This window comes from Mobula hypostoma, chromosome 23, assembly GCF_963921235.1.
Source record: "Mobula hypostoma chromosome 23, sMobHyp1.1, whole genome shotgun sequence".
Classification (NCBI taxonomy): Eukaryota; Metazoa; Chordata; class Chondrichthyes; order Myliobatiformes; family Myliobatidae; genus Mobula; species Mobula hypostoma.
This window is the reverse complement of record NC_086119.1, coordinates 20,154,614-20,173,773: the sequence shown is the minus strand read 5'-3', so window position 1 is coordinate 20,173,773 and position 19,160 is coordinate 20,154,614. Positions and strand designations below refer to the sequence as shown.

At 39.1% G+C, this 19,160-nt stretch overlaps 1 protein-coding gene across 4 annotated transcripts in view; it reads right to left on the bottom strand.

Annotated features, from left to right (window-relative positions):
- taok1a (TAO kinase 1a) overlaps window positions 1–19,160 on the bottom strand; it is a 168,514-nt gene that overhangs the window by 77,605 nt on the left and 71,749 nt on the right. For all 4 annotated transcript variants that reach the window (XM_063031540.1, XM_063031541.1, XM_063031543.1 and 1 more), the window contains exon 2: window positions 2,578–2,801. In XM_063031540.1, coding sequence (XP_062887610.1) covers window positions 2,578–2,709 — 132 coding nt within the window. In that variant the 5' untranslated portion in view covers window positions 2,710–2,801. The remainder of the gene's footprint in view (window positions 1–2,577; window positions 2,802–19,160) is intronic.

Here is a 19,160-nt window from a genome sequence, read left to right as displayed (position 1 = left end):
AGTAAAAATCATGGGCAAGAAGGTAGAGATGTATCATTGGGGAATCATCCCTTGCATAAAGAAGAGTGGTTACATTTGTTGGAAATCAGTTTCACAAATCTCAAAGCATCAGTTGAAGAAATTTCTCAGGGCTGGGTCTAGTCTTCAACAACAATGACCCTCTTTCTATCGCAAGGTCAGAGGTGGGAATATTCTTTGATGTCTGCATAATGTTCAGCTCCATTCACAAGTATTCAGCTGAAGAAGCACTCAATGGTGGAAAACGCAAGGAATATTCTGATATGTAGGTAACTGAATATTCAGAGATGTTACAAATAACAGCCATACCACAGAAGTGCCAAGTAGCTATCTCTAACTGTACTACAGAGATTCTAGCCACCTACATTACCTTTGTCAAGTTCCATCTTTTCAATGTTCTAGAGGTCACCAACAACCAGAAACTTGCCTGTACCAAACACAAAAATAATGTGACTATAAAAGCACATCACTGACTAGGTATACTGCACCAAATGTCTTGTATCCCAACACCCTAAAGGTTTTCCATTGTCTCCAAGGCACACCAGGAGCGGGCTTCACATGCATCGACAAATGTGGCCCCAACAAACTAAAAGAGCTCATTACCATCCAGGTTAGAACAGCATTCTAGATTAATATGCCATCAATCTAAACAATCATCTCCTTTCACTAGCAGAGAAATCTGGCTGCAATACACAACATTTATACATTACAATAGCAACTAACCAGGTTACTCCAACTCCTTCCAAACTTGAAATGTTTTATCAACCAAGTCTACAAGGTAGCAGGGATATAACAACAACCACATCTATGTGTTTCATACAAATCTAACTTTGAAATGTATTACAAATTCTTCTTCAATACTAGGTCGAAAGCATCAAACTCCCGACTAACAGTTTCAGAAGAATATCACTCTTTCAAACTAGTAGCTCTTCATCTTCTCCAGACCAATTGGAGATGGACAATGAATGCTGCACTTGCCTGTAATGACCAAAATGAAATCAAAAAATACAAGTGTTGATCACTACATCACAGCCAATTCAGCTTACAGAACTTTACCTGTACAGAGTTCACAGAATACTCAAGTCGTCAAATTTATTTATGAAGTACATTTAAAAACAACCCATGTTGACCAAAGTGCTGTACAAACCATAACAGATAGTTAAAATCACAAATACAAGAAACACAGATATAAACAACAAGGCACACAGCTTATAGGCACAAAATAAACAACACATGAGCCTAGGCATAAGCCAAAAATCAACCACATCAGGAAGATTCAAATGCTAGTGAATAAAGGTAAGTTTTCAGTCTGGACTTAAAAAAGTCAATGGAGGGGGCAGATAGATAGATATACTTTACCGATCCCGAGGGAAGTTGGGTTTTGTTACAGCCACACCAACCAAGAATAGAGCATAAATATAGCAATACAAAAACCACAAACAATCAAACAACAATATGCAAACTATGCCAGATGGAAGTAAGTCCAGGACCAGCCCATTGGCTCAGGGTGTCTGATTCTCCACGGGAGGAGCTGCAAAGTTCGATGGCCACAGGCAGGAACAACCTCCCGTGACGCCCAGTGTTGTATCTCTGTGGAATATGGCCGGAGTCCAACAGCAAGAAGTTCAATATCTGGTCTACAAACACGTTCCTCGATCGTAATATGACCAGGATTGCACCATCCATTGTTAACCAGAACAGTAAGCCCCTAACTCCTTTAGCTTACCGCTCTCAGTGCACTTCCGGTCAGCCCGAACGGTCTGGAAGCCATCCATGGAAAAGTTTTGATCAGGTATGTCCTCGTGCAGCCCCAGTAAAACACATAACACTGCACTCCCGAAATGTTCTCTGACGCCTGGCTAGCGCCGTCAACTCGTCCATCTTATTACCCACCAAACTCCTCTTCTCCATAAGTCTCTGTTGTCTTGACCCGGTCCTCTTTCCTCACCTTTGTGATCCCCCTCTGCATCCTCTGTGTGTTTTCCTCCAGATTTCAGCAGGGGTGTCCGCCACTTTGCTCGCTAAACTGGCCGGCATAAATGCAATCAGCTGGTCCCTGGAATAAACAATGCGACCGTACTGCTGCCCCGCTAATGAGACATGTCAGAATGTAACTATTTCCAGCGCTAAAAACCCAAATAAAACTCTCTCTACCAGCATGTTAGAGAGGGGAGAGATCTGACAGGGAGGGTAATGCTGTTCCACAGTCTAGGGGCTACAAAAGCAAAGCGCGATCACCCCCAAACTTAAATTTAGATCGCGGGACAGCCAGAAGCTCTAAGTCAGCCGACCTGAGGGACTTGGAAGTACCTACAAATTTTCAGAAAAGGAATAAAATATGCTTCCACAGAATGTGTGGGGAGAAAGGTTAATAAGTCAGCACAAAATTACTTTTTTTTAAATTTGCATTTCTCAACGCATTGGTAGATAACATGGTTTCAAGTCACAGAAAATCATGATCTGGTCTGGTCTCTAAGAACATAAAGGTCATCATTTAATTAATCAAAATCAAAACATCCACTGATATGACACAGAAGAATGAACAAATTGCATACTCACAAAATAAACTGCTCCAAAGCTGCCATGGCCAATTTCTCGCAAATCCACAAACAACTTTTCAGGATCTTCTCTGTAAAATAGCTCTGCTATTTCTGGGTCTTTTAGACTTCCTGCTCGATTGGTTGACGGCATCCTACTGTGTGCTTAGCCGTCTAACTATCTGGGTTCACGTTGTCTTAATTCTTGCTGCATCGGCATGAATGGGCCCTCTTTAACACAGACAGCTGTGAAAGAAAATGTATTCATGATTAAATATTCATTTTAACAAGTTAAGAGAAATTAATAAGGACTAAATAGAGGCAAACTAAATAATTTCTTCCCCTATAAATTATACAAAAATTACAATACTTAATAAGATCCAACCACACACCAACTTTGCCAGACTCCCCAAACATATCTGAATCAAACATTTTGGTGGTATTTAAGCAGATCTGTTCGAAAACAAATTGATTGTAATGATATTTTCCGACTAAGTACAGAACAATGCCACAAAAGGCTACATGGTTACCAAGTTCAGAAATGAGCTTCAAGGAGTATTTTCTTTAGATGAAAATACATCAGACAGCAGCACAAATAGCACTGTTACACTCATGTTGAAAAACACAACAGATGAAGCTGTCTTCACAAATAATATGAATTTACCTGTTATCACAGAATGTAATCAACTAGATATTACACAGTATTGGAGTAATCCAAATATCTTGCATGACTTAGTAAAATTATAAACCGAAATTTTAAATATAAATAATATTCTCAAATGGCTCGACAACACTGATATTTTGTAACATTGGGTTATACATTTTGTGAACAAAGGAAGCAAATCATTTGGTCAGTCAAGCATTTCTTGCCTTTCTCCAGATCTTTTTTCTTTCAAATTGCCATGACCTTCAGGGATAGTTACACTCTTGCTACGTCACACATAATAAGTTTTATCTTATTCAATTTTGTAGTCTAGCTTTGGATTTCTGTACAAGCCTGAAGGACAGTGCTTCTGTCCATATATTCTGGCAATTTAGTTTAAGTTTCTTTGATTAGATAGAGTGGAACACTTAACTTTATTCTCTGCAGGAGATAGAACCCAATTTTACAGATCTTACCGTGTTTAGACTCATTCCAAATAATGCCCTCATAGCTGTTGCCAGATAGTTTCCCAAGTCAATATAAATGGAGAATGGAATATTAAAAACTGCCACAAATTATCAATAAAGTTTGCTCTTCTCAGGCAGACCCTTGAAATCAAAGATGATTTGACTCCACTTTCATTGGTTCTGGGGCGACTGATAAGTCCAATGAGGACCATAGGCTCTTCCAGTGATGCTGCTGGCGGCAGCAGTGCAAGCAGATACAATAGGGTCTTTTGACAGCCTCTTAGACGGGTACATTGAGTTTAGAAAAATAGAGGGCTAAGTGCTAGGGAAATTCTAGGCAATTTTTAAGAGTAGGTTACATAGTCGGCACAACATTGTGGACCAAAGGGCCTGTAATGTGCTGTAGGTTTCTATATTCTATGAGTTGCTGAACAAAGTAGCTCATAGCATTGTGTTGACCATCCATCATTTGTGCTCAGTTTCTGTGTGTTTTCAAAGACATTCTGAATGTTTTTTCTCCACTTTGAGCAGTTTTTTGAAATTTTTCCTCTGTCCACCAGACAAAATCTTCCCATTGTAGAGCCTGAATTAATGCACTAAGGATCTCATGGCAGTCTTTGGTCTATAGAGGAAATTGAAGATCAATACCTTTGGCATAAAAATGGGGATAAATCCTTAATCCACTTAATTAATTTTATACTCTGTATAAGAGTCTCGGCTTGTTTAAATTCATTTTTTTTATTTCAAAAATATCTTTAATGCTGTGGATACACAAATCCTTTTAAATTTCTGTTTAAATTTGAACAACAACTTCTGGATTGAAGGCAATCTTGCACATATGGTGGGCAGTTACGCAGGCTAAGATCAATCAAGAGAGGTTAATTTATCTGCTATAGTAACATTTCTTCCAAATCCCAACTATTTTGCCTTTCCTGCATGCAAATAGGAAAGGTACTGGAGACAAAATAATATGACATTGTTCCATTTGAAAGGAAATTCCTAGTTTGCACCTTGTCCAGTATATCTTATGCAACAGTAAAGATTGATCTGACTCAGTTCTACAGCTGTCACCCTTCCTTAAACACCCATACCAATGCACAACAGCATCTATTGTTGCTATAAACAATCTGGGTGATTTATTTTGATGAAAGCTGCCTCACACTACCCAATTTCTACTTCCACAGCAGCATCTTCCTACAGCAAAGTTGAACTCTATATGCAATTTCAATACTATGTACTTGAATCAAATACAATTTCTTCTGGTTCGTTGAAAAATCAAGAGGATGAAACAAGTCAAAATATTAACCTGCTTTATTTCACAAACAAATTAACTAAGTGAATCACTAACAAATTGATTCACTCAAGTACATACAACATTTCCTTGCATAACAAGAAATAATGCCATCAGATTCTACACTAATTTGGGTCAGTTGTGGTTCAACTGGGGTCATTCTCTCCTGGATCAGAAAGCTGTAGATTCAAGTTCTATGCCTGCAATCTTGTTACAAAAAATAGATAGCACTCTAATCGATTTCTAAAAGAGTGTTTCTTTTTCAGAAATAATGACTTCGAGACAAGATAGTCCTTTCTACTTTATAAAGTAACTGGGGAAAAAACTAAGTAGAGGTGTTATACCCAAGAATTGAATCAGAATCAGGTTTAATATCACTGGCATACATTGAGAAATGTTGTACATTGCAGTACATAAATTTTTTTAAACTATAAATTACAATAAGATACGTTTTTTTTTAATTGAGTAGTGCAAAAAGAGCAAAAAAAGAAAAAAGTGATGCAGTGTACATAGGTTCATTATCCATTTAGACATCTGATAGCGGTGGAGAAGAAGCTGCTTCTAAAATGGTAAGTGTGTGCTTTCAGGCTCCTGTATCTTCTTGCACTCAACGTTATCAAGACAAAACAGCTGATTGTGGACTTCAAAAATGAACACAAACCAATCCTCATAAAGGGATCGGAAGAGGAGAAAGAAAGCAAATTCAAGTTCTTGGGTGTTAATTCCTCTGAGGACCTAACCTGGTTGCAACATATTAACGCAGCTATAATGAAGGCAAGACAGATATATTTCATTAGGAGCTTGAGGAGATTTGGTTTGTCACCTAAGACAGTCGAAAACTTCTACATGTGTACTATGGAGAGCATTCTGACTGGCTGCATCACTGTCTGGTATGCGGGGGAGGGGGGTGCTACTGCGCAAGATCGATGTAAGTACAGAAAGTTGTAAAACTAGTCAGCTCCATCTTGGGTACTTGTCTCCCTAGTATCCAAGACATCTTCAAGAAATGGCATCTCAGGAAGGCAGTGCCCATCATTAAGGACCCCCACCACCCAGGACATGTCCTCTTTTCATTGCTACAGTTATGAAGGAGGTACAAAACCCTAAAGGCACACATTCAGTGCTTGAGGAACGGCTTCTTTCCTTCTGCAATTAAATTTCTAAATGGACATTGAATCCATGAATACAACCTCACTTCTTCTTTAAAAAAAATGTCTATTTAGGGGGTGTGTGTGTGTGTGTGTGTGTGTGTGTATATAAGTAAACACATAGAAACATAGAAAATAGGTGCAGGAGTAGGCCATTTGGCCCTTCGCGCCTGCATCACCATTCAATATGATCATGGCTGACCATCCAACTCAGAACCCTGTACCTGCCTTCTCCCCATAACCCCGATCCTTTTAGCAACAAGGGCCATATCTAACTCCCTCTCAAATATAGCCAATGAACTGGCCTCAACTGTTTCCTGTGGCAGAGAAATCCACAGATTCACCACTCTTTGTGTGAAGAAGTTTTTCCTCATCTCGGTCCTAAAAGGCTTCCCCTTTATCCTTAAATTGTGACCCCTCTTTCTGGACTTCCCCAATATCGGGAACAATCTTCCTACATCTAGCCTGTCCAATCCCTTTAGAATTTTATACGTTTCAATACAATCCCCCTTCAATCTTCTAAATTCCAGCGAGTATAAGCCTAGTCGATCCAGTCTTTCATCATATGAAAGTCCTGCCAACCCAGGAATCAATCTGGTGAACCTTCCTTGTACTCCTTCTATGGCAAGAATGTCTTTCCTCAGATTAGGGGACCAAAACTGTACACAATACTCCAGGTGTGGTCTCACCAAGGCCTTGTGTGTGTATATATACACACACACACACACACACACACACAGTTTCTTTTTCTATATTTTATCGCACACATGGTACTGCTGCCGCAAACTTCACGATATATGCTGGTGATATTAAACCTGATTCTGATTCCTTGATGGTAGCAATGAGAAGAGGGCATGTCCTGAATGATGGAGGTCCTTAATCACGGATGCTGCCTTTTTGAGGCATTGCCTTTTGAAGATGTCCTGGAAGCTGGGGAAGCCGGTATCCACGGAGCTGGCTGGAGCTTTCTGTATCTTTTTCTGATCTTGTACAGTGGCCTCTCTATAAAGCCTTCAACTGCCATTATTAAAAGAGATTTCCTGATTATTTTCATGGTAATGTTTGTGGATTCTTGTTGCACACAATTTGGCAGCTATATTTCCTACATTATAGCAGTGAGTATATTTCAAAAGTGCTCATTTGGATGTAAATTAGCACTCTTTTGTCTTGCAATCATGAAAGGTGCTGTATAAATGAAAATCTATTGTTTGATTTAGACACGGTGGCTCCTAACCATCCTTTAGAAGCTTCACTGGTTTTATGCACCAAAACACCGAAGAACATGCTCTTTAACAAATTCAATTACCTTCAGAGCTCTCCTGCTTCAAAAAGCCCATCTAACCCCACTCTGCACCCCACCCACAATGCAAGCACGTCTTTGTCCGGGTCCCTTTGGTCCACAGCCAAAGCAATAAAACACTTTCCAATACAACAGCTGTGCAATGTTTCTTCATTGCTAGCATTCTGATGAATTGATTATTTACAGTCTACAGTGCCAATCTTACCTATCAAATCCCTTAAAAATCTAAATAAGCATTAAACAGAGTTCCATTTCCCCAATTCGTACCAGTTGAAAACTGGTCAATAAAATTTTGAAAGATAACACGAGCACATACTATATCCTGGAAGTCTCTCTGGCCACAAAGGCACTTCACAGTGATGCCAACTTCACCTCATGCTTCATTCATGCATGTAATTTATTCAAGAATCACTGGACTAGTTCAATCAACTTTCCTTTCCTTTTCCAGGTTATTAACAACTATGATGTTCCCAACAGTTATGTTTTATCTGACTTACCCCAAACCATACAACTTAATTCTGCATCAATAACAGTTAACCACTTGAGTGGACTCCAGCCTTTCCAGTTAATTCAAAGTAACTAGCTCCTTTGAATAGAGTTCACTGGATCAACTTCTCTGTAACTTAAACAGCTTTGCTGAACCACATGAGGCAAGTGTTTCTTGACTTCTCCCCATTAAAAATTAGAAAACATCATGCTGGAATATACTGGATTTGGGCATATCCTTTCTTAAAGAGAACTTAATAGGCATTTACCCAAATCATATTATCTAAATCTGCATTATCTCGAACCACTATAATTCAAACACAGAAAATTAAATGGTTGTACAAAGCAATGTGTTTAAATACACCATTGAAAATATTGCAAAACATGAATGATTAAAATAGTATCTGTGCACATAAAAAATAATAATTAAACCATATTCCAGAAAGCTATTTTGATGTTGAAAAATGATAACTTAATACATTTTCACTGAACTTGACCACACTGTAGCACAAAATGTTTATAAGATGATGATTATGAGTTGCACCCACCGCTTCTAATAATAATAAAAACAACTGAAAATACTTCAAGACTTTTTGCTGAACAATGGACAATATAATCATAGTCTGGATTTGGAACGATGGGGGAGGAGAAGTCTTAGAGTAAAAACCAAGAACAGTAAAGGAATGTTCCTGGAGTAGGATGATGTCACACTGTTGTATCTTTTCGCAGCATGGCTTTCTACAAAAGGACACTGTTGTTTAAGAACAACTGCTGCTATCCCAATATGCAGTTCTCCATACATCTGTTGATCTGGCTCAAAAAGTGAGCTACTAGAATGATATAAAGTCACATGGCACAAGGAGAAAGACAGCTGAGGGGATTATTCTTTGGCTTCCTCAGTGACTTTGCTTGTGTTTGGCTTTATTGTTTGGCAAATGACTCCACAATGTCATCAGTAAGCGCAAGCTTTGCTCACAGTAGAATGCCAACTCTGCTGATCCTGCCATTTGTACGGCACAACATGTGACACAATGCTCTTCATGGCTTCATTGTTATACTTTAAAAAATATCTTTAGTCTCAGACAAGTAGTTAGCATTTCTGTTTTCCTTTATAATTTAAATTCTGAGATCTGCAATTCTTTGTATGATTATTAAAGGTTTAACACAAATGATCAAATCTAAAATTTTATAACTGATGTCAATTCAAGTCCAGGATATTTATTGTTCTCATAACCGATTTAGAATAATTCACCACAAATACTAAATCATTGCCAATGAGTAAAGAATAATTCAAGTTCAATTAAATACTAAAAGAAATTATCTTAAAGCTTACAGATGATGCACATATTTTACAAAACACAGTACAAGGCTCACATTGACTACAAAATGTCTTCTGATAGACAGAGAAAATTATAATTGTGAGAAAATCACTTTTAACATTTCAGAGAGATTGTCTGGAGGAGTGGGACAAGAGCACAAAACTAATTTTAAGCCAGACTGAATAAACTCTTTCAAACTTGAGCTATATCAATTAAAATAAAAACAAGCAGAATCAGTTTTGTCAAAGGCTACAAAAAAATCAGGATTAGAAAATGTTGGTGGGATTGCTTACAGGCCTCTGCTCAATGTGGTAACATAGGCATGATATAAATACAAATAAAGATTAAATCTAAATAAACTATGTCCAGAAGCACATACATCCACTGTGGAGTGTTTTGAAAGGTCAATCATGAAGCATAATTTGTGCCTGAGGAGTGATCTGGTTCTGTTCCAATTTGCCTACTATCACAACAGGTCAACAGCAGATGCCATTTCATTAACACTTCTCTCATCTCTGGAACATCTGGATAATAGATGCATACATCAGGCTGGTCTTCATTGACTACATCCCAGCATTCAACATTGCCACGCACTCAAAACGAATCACTAAGCTTCAAATCCCAGACCTTGATACCTTCCTATGCAAATAGATCCTTGATATCCTCACTTGCAGATCCCTATCAGTACAGATTGGCAACAGCATCTCCTCCACAATCACCATCAGCACAAGACTGCGTGCTTAGTCCTCATCTCTTCTCGCTTTATACCTTTGGACTGTGTGGCCAAAACCAATTTCATGACATACGCCTGAGATACTACACCCGATTTTGATTCTAATGCCTTATTTAAGTTGGCTGACAACAACCCTGTTGTTGGCCAAATCGAAGGTGGTGACAAATTGGCATATGAGGGAGATTGAAAATCTGATTGAGTGGTGACACAACAACCTGTTATTCAATGTCCGCAAAACACAGAGCTGATTATAAACTACAGGAGGAAGCCTAAGCTGGTCCTCGTTAGGGGATCAGAGGTGGAGGGGGTCAGTAACTCTAAATTCCTTAGTGTTATCATATCCGAGGATCTTTCCTAGGACCAGCGTTTAAGTGCCATCATAAAACAAGGCATAATAGTACCTTTACTTTCTTAGAAACCTGCCTAGATTCAGCGGGTTAGCTAAAACTTTGACAAACTTCTATTGATGCAGAGTAGAAAGTATCCTGTCTGACTATATCATTGCCTGGTATGGAAACACCAATGGCCAAAAAGAGAGGTTTATACCAAGTGGTGGATACAACCTAGTCCATCACAGGCAAAACCCTCCGCACCACTGAGCACATTTACAAGCACTATCACCAGAAAGCAGCATCCATCAAGGACCTCCACTATCCAGGCCATGCTCTCTTCTCATTAGTACTTAGGTACATGGAATCTTAGGTCCAACACAACCTGGTTCAGGAACAGTTATTAGCCCTCAACCACTAGGCTCTTGAACCAATGGGGATAACTTCATTCAAATTCAATTGCCCTATCAATGAACTGTTCCTACAACCTATGGACTCCTTTCAAGGATTCTTTATCTCATGTTCTCAATACTTATTGCTTATTGTTTTTATTTCTTTCTTCTTGTATTTGCATAGTCTGGTGTCTTTTGTACATTGGTTTCAATTTTTCTTTGATTTTATTATGATTCTTGGATTTACTGAGTATGCCTGCAAGAAAACAAACCTCAGGTTGTTAATGGTGTGCCGTAACTGGGTTGCCAAACCAGCAGAAATGGATCACTCAGTTGGAGTCTGGATTACTAGAACTAAGAAAGTTTTATTAAAGAAACAAGCAACACAGTAAAGATAACAGCATCAATCAAGCTCTATCGTTAACTAGGGGTAAATAACCAAATTTCAAAGTGACACAAAAGTTCAGTCCAATTTAGTTCAGTTCGCAGTAATCGTTGCCATGGCGATGGACAACGTGGGGGGAGAGAGAGAGAGAGAGAGAGAGAGAGAACGGGAACGACTGATCATTCAGAAACGGCTTCCACTCACAGACCGGCGATAATTGCTCACAAGCAGCTTTTGGGCAGGTCCTTGGTGATGTCACCTGAGGTCACTGACTGTGACCCCTCCTCCAGATGCGGTCGATCCTCTGCAGTGAACCCGGCACCCAAGCAAGGGTGGACACACACTGGGTTCCCGCTGATCGTACCTTTCCACCCTGTGCGTTGTCCGGTACTTCCCACCGACTCGTGAGAGGCGCACCGCTTCCAGGGTCTCGTTACCTCGGGTGTCGTGTGTCTGCCTTAGCGAACCTGTCCCTTTTTATCCCCCTGCTGGGGTATCGCCTGTCCATCACTTCAAGCAGTTCAGGGTTCAAAGGGGGAGCCGCTCCAGACAGCTCTCTCTCTCCCGTCCCTTCATTACACATCTCCAGATGCTGTTTCATTGTGATCCTTATCTCCTCTTGAAGACAGGTGGCAGACCAACTGCTGATCACACAGGACAGCTAACATCTCATCTATGTGTATTCTCGTCACAGGTGTCATATGTCTACTTTGATAACAAATTTACTTTGACTTTGAAATCAGGAAACTAGAACTGCATGCAACAAAGGATAGTGCACCAATCATGGCGGCCTTTAACTTACAAACTAGACAACAGGGTGACCCGTTGGGGCACCCTTTGAGAGAAGGGTAGTGCAGTCTGATGTGACCAGAATGAACATTAAATTTTCCTGAATGCTATTGGTATCGCTTTGCTTTGGAAACTGAAGTAGAAAACCTGTTTATTAAAGAACGACACGTAGCAAACCAAATATAGCTGCTCCTCATTTAAGGACGGACACTTTTGATGGCATCATTTCTGGCTTACCTGCCACCCTTGTGCCTCTTGTTGTCATTCTGGAGACGTGCAGCCTTTTCATCCCCCATCTCTTCACCTCTTCTGCTGTTTGTTGTTTGTCTCTGATCCTAGAGATGTGCATGCCTCTCCTCCTCTGTCTCTTCTTCTCTCATCCTTTTTTTTGTCCTGACTCTTTGATCCTGGAGTTGTGCGGCCCTGGCCTCATCCGATTCTTGTTCTCTCCCTCTCCTTCCCGCTTTCCGATGACATCTGGCGTCATCTCTTGTCCATAATGTCCCCCTTCCCTTTCCACGCGACATAATTAGGCCAACCATTTTTTTTTTAACCCCAATGCTGGATAGAAGATACGAAGCACTAACACCAAAGGATGCTGATGATTCTTGATGATGTGGTTGGCGCTCTCCTAAATGGATGTGATATAGTTACCGCTGTCCTCTGACTGCAGCAACGGGTTTTATGGGTGTCTCAAGTATGTCATTACAATAAAATGTAATTATCTCTTATTGAGGGGTGACAGTTAGACCAGTCCCAATCCTGCACATGCTGATGGTGATTAGTAGAATGTGACCCCTCAAAAAGTGCTGCCCTGCCCTTTTGCTCTGGTAGGTGTCGCTGCTGAGGCTGGCCGTGCGCATGCGTCCGGCTGTCGCGTCCCAATTTCCATGATGGCCGATTGGCTCTCGGGTGAAAGCCAGCCTGTTGATTTTTGGCAAATGAGCAATTTTATACGAATATATAACCCTGAACTTTGCCTGCATTCTGTAAGTTAGCGCATTTTAATTCGATTTAGCCAAAGAAAGTGCCGCTGTAATGCACCATTTGCACTAACTGGAGGTCACAAACAGACAGAGCACAAGAGTTTTAGTAGTATATAAACAAAACCAAATGTAAAAATGGAGAGGATGAAGTATATATGAAACACTTTACCAGATAAATATATTGAGAAACTAGGCCAGATATTTTAGATCAAGTACTGTGCAAAGTTAAACAGATAATTGATAATTTTATAACAAACAGCCAACAGAAAAAGTAATCAAAGAATTTTATGTAAAGATTGTTTTCAATCTGAAATCACAGTCTTATAACTAAAATAAGCAAGTTGCAAAGGATTATGCACAAGATGCAAATGGCATATTGGGAAACTACATTAAAAGGTCTTACTGTAAAAAGCCATGGCTTACAATAAAAAAGCAAAATAGATCACTTTCATGCACTAAAATGCAAACAGAAAGATTGTCTACACTCAGTTAACAAATTCAAAATAGAATATGATAGAAGGAGAAGATTTAATGCATTCCTAAAGAACAGCAAGCTTGAAAATAGAGTAAGTTTCATAATTCAGCAAACATGGACTAAAAAAGTTGATAAGGAAAGGCAAATATGAGAGTAATCTAGTGAGAAACAAAGAGGAACTGTAGAAGTTACAATTGTTTATAGAAAGGGAAATGAGAAATTATATTAGGGAGTAAGGAAATGGCAGTGAAACCAAACAAATACTGTGCTAGCATAAGAGCCATCTGCCCATGAAGCCAAGACATAAAACTCCACAGGTTTGCTGAATTGTGTGATTGATTGTTTTTAAAGATTGTATTCACAAAATAGATTTCCCATTAATGAAGAAGACTTGGTGGAATTTAAAGGGTAAATGACACAAAAATCTCAAATAATGGAAAACAAGGAAGGCAAGTGTAACTGAGAAGATGAAAGAAATTACTTATAAAAATGTAGAAGTTAAATGGGAATGAAAGTTGATGGACCTAAATGTTTTGAAAAGGCAGTTATGGAAACAGTAGCTGCATTGGTTACCAGTGTCCAAAATTTCCATAGAGCTAAGAAAGATTCTCATCCACTATTTAGGAAAGGAGGAAGTGAAACAAGGGAAACCATAGGCCAGACATCCTGACATCAACAGCGGGGAAATATTAGACCTATTATAGACCAGGACACTTAAAATAAAAAAAGAAGTGGAAGAAAGGGAAATCAGGTTTGTTAAATCCGAGGGCTTTCTGAATTTGTAATATATAAGGTGTTTATAATAAACCAGCCATGATGGAATAGCAGAGAAGACACAATGGGCCTAATTCTGCTTTGTCTTATGGCCTTACAGTTAGTGTTCAGAAGGCTTTTAACTCAAAGTCAAGATTTGTACAGCATAAAATAGGCCCACTGACCCACTGCTTCTATGCTAACCAAGTACCTATCTATATTAATTTTTAAGAGAAGTTTGGATAAATACATGGATGGCAGGGGGTATGGAGGACTATGGTCCATGTGCAGGTTGGTAGAACTAGGCAGAATAACAAGTACCACATTGAAGTTTACATGGTTAACTGAGCTTCAGATGATCTAAAGTCATCAACGGTGATGATCAGACTGAGGAACAGCAGCTGTTACCCTCTAAATTCCACCAAGTCTTCTTTATTAATGGGAAATCTATTTTGTGAATACAATCTTTAAAAACAATCAATCACACAATTCAGCAAACCTGTGGAGTTTTATGTCTTGGCTTCATGGGCAGATGGCTCTTATGCTAGCCAGAAAATACTAACATTGATTCCTAAAAATCTTAGTGATTCTAGTATCCATCAGCTGAGATCTATAATTGATGGCATTCAGATACGATCAAATTCCAAATTCAAAATTCAAAGGGGCATGAGTTTTTAAATATACAAAGCATCCATAATCGTTTAGTCAGATCTTGATATTTTAATCCAAGTTATCATCAATGGAGCTCCCTCTATTGTCAGTTGAAGATGATATGCACGACTACTACTACGTCGACTCAGGCCTAGGGGGCCGGCGTCGGGCACGATGACGGACTCTCCACTTCTCCTTCGCCCTCATCAGCGTGTTCAGTTCATCTACATTAGCCGTGCCAGTGTCTTCTAGGTGCATGTTGACCATAGTCTTGGGAGGGTGCCCAGGGTTCAGCCTCTCATGCTTGGGCTCCCATATGATGACTAGGCTGGCAGGTAGCTTGGGGTGGCGTAAACAGTGCCCCGCTAGTTGCAGTCTTCTCGCCTCAATTTTAGTGGTGAGCATCGGTAGGTCGTTATAGAGCTCAACGTTCGTCAAGTGCTGTTGCCAACTCACGTCAAGAGCCACCCAGAGCATTCGTGTATAGCAACCATCTAGAGACTTTCGCATAGTCTTGGTGAGTGTCCACCTCTCGCATCCGTATGTGAGAATGGACTCTATGACTGCTATGAAAATTCTCTTTTTTAAGCCCTCTGGTCAGGTTCAACTTCCAGATTTCCTTCATGTCGTTCATAGCCCTCCATGCCAGCACCTTCCATATCTTTCTGTCCTTCTCCAAACTCATCATTCTTGATCTGAGGTACTTGCAGTCAAAGACTTTCTTAATGTAATCATTCTTTACAGTCTTTATGGTCTTCGTCGCAGTTAAACGCCATGTACTCTGTCTTTTTAGCATTTACGTGAAGTCCAAGTTTATTGCACTCAATTTCCACTTTTGTCAATAGCTGCTGTGCTTCCTCCATCTGGTCAGAGAGCAGGACTATGTCATCTGCAAAATTGAGATCTGTGAGCATAACTGGTCTGACGCTCTTGGTTCGTCCTGGTTTTATGGTAAAACCAAGCTTGTCACGATAATAAGGTAATAAAAGTCTAGAAAATATAGTGTCATTGGCTTGTAGGTGTTAAGTAATAGTCACACAAGTATCCAGCAATGACCACTTTTAACAAGAGATAATCTAACCACTTCTTCTTAACACTTAAAAGTCTCATAATCAACATTCTGGCAATCATATTAAGCAGAACTAAATGGAACCAGCAGCACAACAATTGCAACTACAAGCACAGGTCAGAAGCTGGGTACGTTCCAGACTGCAATTCAGTCCCATCTTGTTTCCACCATTTGCCTGGCTGAGCACAGCATTAATAATTGTTTCTTCAATGCCATGCATCAATATTGATGTATTGTAACTTCCTCTTTTGACATTTACAGAAAATTGTAGCACCCTGCCAAAGTTTCTCTGATAGCATTTCCCAAATTGGAGTTCTCTTATCATTATCAATCAAAAGGGGGGAGAAAGGCAAGTACAGGAGAACCTTCCAAATTCCTCTTCAAATACCATGCTGTACTGGTGTCACCCCATGGTTCAACACAACAATATTAAAGCTATGCCAGAGAGTTCACCAGATCTTCAAGATAATCTTTCCTTGCTCTCTGCAGTCACTTCAAATTCTGGGGCTGCAACATCAAGTGCAGTAAAGAGCAATATTTCAAATTGTTCTACTGCAGATGCATAACATCGTCATGTCTTACATTTTTTTTTTAAAAAAGCATAATCTAGTGAAAAATCAGCATGTCAATTGAATATGTGTAGCTGAAACATTAATATGCCACACCTCAATCTGAATGAATGGAGAACTAAAAGTCAATGCTTGACCTTTGCAATAACTTATAAATTGACAAATGTTATTGGACATATTAAATACTGACAAGATTGTCATTAAATAAGGACAAGAGGGAATGCACACTAAAAGTATTCTGCATCACGATGAAGGTCAGGGAACCAAAATTAAATTGGAGGTAAAGTAGTAGTAGCCTTGCTACTTGTCTAATGATCCAGAAACTGAAACACTGACTTAAATTTCAACTCAGAAGCTAGAGAATTTGAAATCTGTTAACAAAATAAACTTGGGGTGGGGAGGGGGGCGGGAGAGAGACAATTATCAATACACATGATCATGAGACCACTAGGTTGTCATTAAAACCCAGCTGGTTCACTGATGCACTTCCAAGGAAGGAAATCTGCAATTTTTAGTCAGTCTGGCCTAGGTATAACTCCAGACCATAATGTGACTCATATTGTCACTCTACAAAAGAACTTTGCAATTCTGTTAAATGACTATTAGTGGTGGGTAAATTAATACTGAACAAAATGAAGTTGAAATTATTCCCTGTACTTTCCATTTTACACCTTTAGTAGGAAAAATGTGATTGTGTTTACTTGGTGTAAGAGAACTTTTTAATGTACATTAAGAAAAAACTTTTTTTCTGGGCTTAAAAAGCATCAAAGAGGTTGCAGATAACAAATATTTAATTTCATAAAAATACAAAATCGTTTCAAACTGAATAGAGATGAACAATGAGCATGTGTTTATTCAAATTACTAATCAAATACAAGAAGAGAAACTATGTTGTGCATACTCTGTACTGTACATTAAACACACATCTTTGTGTTGATACTTGCCAAATTCTCAGTGGCTCAGCAGGTTAAGCAAGATGTACATAAGCATGTTGGCTGGAGCTCAGCACCATACAGTTCAAAACTGATCCGTTGTGAAATCTGAATAATTGCAAAGCCCCCTTCATAACTTTAAAAACATAGTAAATACTAACACTAATCATTTGTAGAACATTTGGGTATTTAGTCAAAACAAACAGAAATTGGTATAAATACACAATTAAGATAATAATTCTAATGTGATTTGGGCAAAATGTTTACTTCAGAAGCTTAAGGGGTTAGTCCACTTTCAACATAGAAGATTATATATACTTGAAATTTTATTTTTAATAAATTACAAATGTACTTCTATTAGCATTATATCTATGCATGCTTGTGCAAGGGAGGTTAAAATTATATCCTTCTTGAGCCTCCACCTGGAGAATCTTTAGGACCAAATCCATAGATACCTCACAGTTGCCACACATATGGCGTGTTGGCCTTCATTAATTGGGCGGGGGGGGGGCGGTAGGGGGGATTAAGCTCAAGAGCCATGAGGTTATGCTACATCTCTGTAAACCACACTCGGAGTATTATATTCCGTTCTAGTCACCTCATTATAGGAAGGATGTGGATATTTTAGAGAGGGTGCAGAGGAAATTTACCAGGATACTGCCTGGATTAGAGAACATGTCTTATAAGGAAAGACAGGCAGAGTGGACACAGCTAGACACTTTATTCTTAGTGTGGCATTGGCTAATAGAAGAGAGCATAATTTTGAAGTGATTTCAGGGAAGTATAGAGGAAATGTTAAAGAAAAGATTTTTTTCTTAAACACCGAGTGGTAAGCGCATGGAATGAACTGCTGGAATGATGGTAGAGGCAGGTAGATAAATTAGAGACATTTAAGAGACTTTTTAATAGGCACAACGATGAAAGAAAAATTTAAGACTAAGTGGGAGGAAAGACTGCCACAAGATCATGAGCCAAAGGCCTGTATAGTGCAGTATAATGTTCCCTCTAAGGTGTGCACTCACACATCTTTTGCTACTAACGCACAAAGGAATTTAAACTGCGCACAAAAGGTTGTCACCTTCTACCTTGTTAGCACGTTAAGTATATTTCACAATTGTACACTATCGTATTTCTTTTTCCAGTTTCTGATGTGGACGATGTTGACAACATGGAGTTTGCGATGATTTGTCTGCAGATTTTAGAACTGGATTATTGTCATTGAAGAAATTATTGATTCACTCTGTCGAATTCCAAAGAAGCAAAGGGTGTGAAGCACAAAAGAAGACCGTCACCGGGGAAAAATCTGCACAGCACAAGTTTTTGTGCACACTGGTCATTACAAATTAAGAGGGAACATTGGTGCTGTACTGTTCTATATTCCAATTGCCCTCAGTTTACAACTGTTTAGTTGCAGAAAGTCCTGAGTAAAAATTAACTACATTAAAAATTGTTCATTTCTCACTGAAATAATTAAATTGAAGTGAAATATATTTTATTTCAAAAGATATCCTTTGAATGTTAATCAGAATCAGGTTATTATCATCGACTTAAGTCATGAAATTTTATTTTGTGGCAGCAGTAAAGTGCAGGCATAATGAATTACTATAAATTACAATAAAATAGCACAAAAGAGAACTAGCAAGGTAACGCCCATGGATCATTCAGAAGTCTGACGGCACAAGGAAAGAAGCTGTTCTTAAAACAGTGAGTTTGGGTTTTCAAGCTCCTGTACCTCTTCCCTGACTTAACATCAGTAAGGCCTAGGGGTTGATTGTGGACTTCAGGAAGGGGAAGTCCAGGGAACACAAACCAGTCCTCATTGAGTGATCAGCAGTGGCATACATTATTAAGGACGCCCATCAGCCAGGACACGAGAAGAGGGCATGTC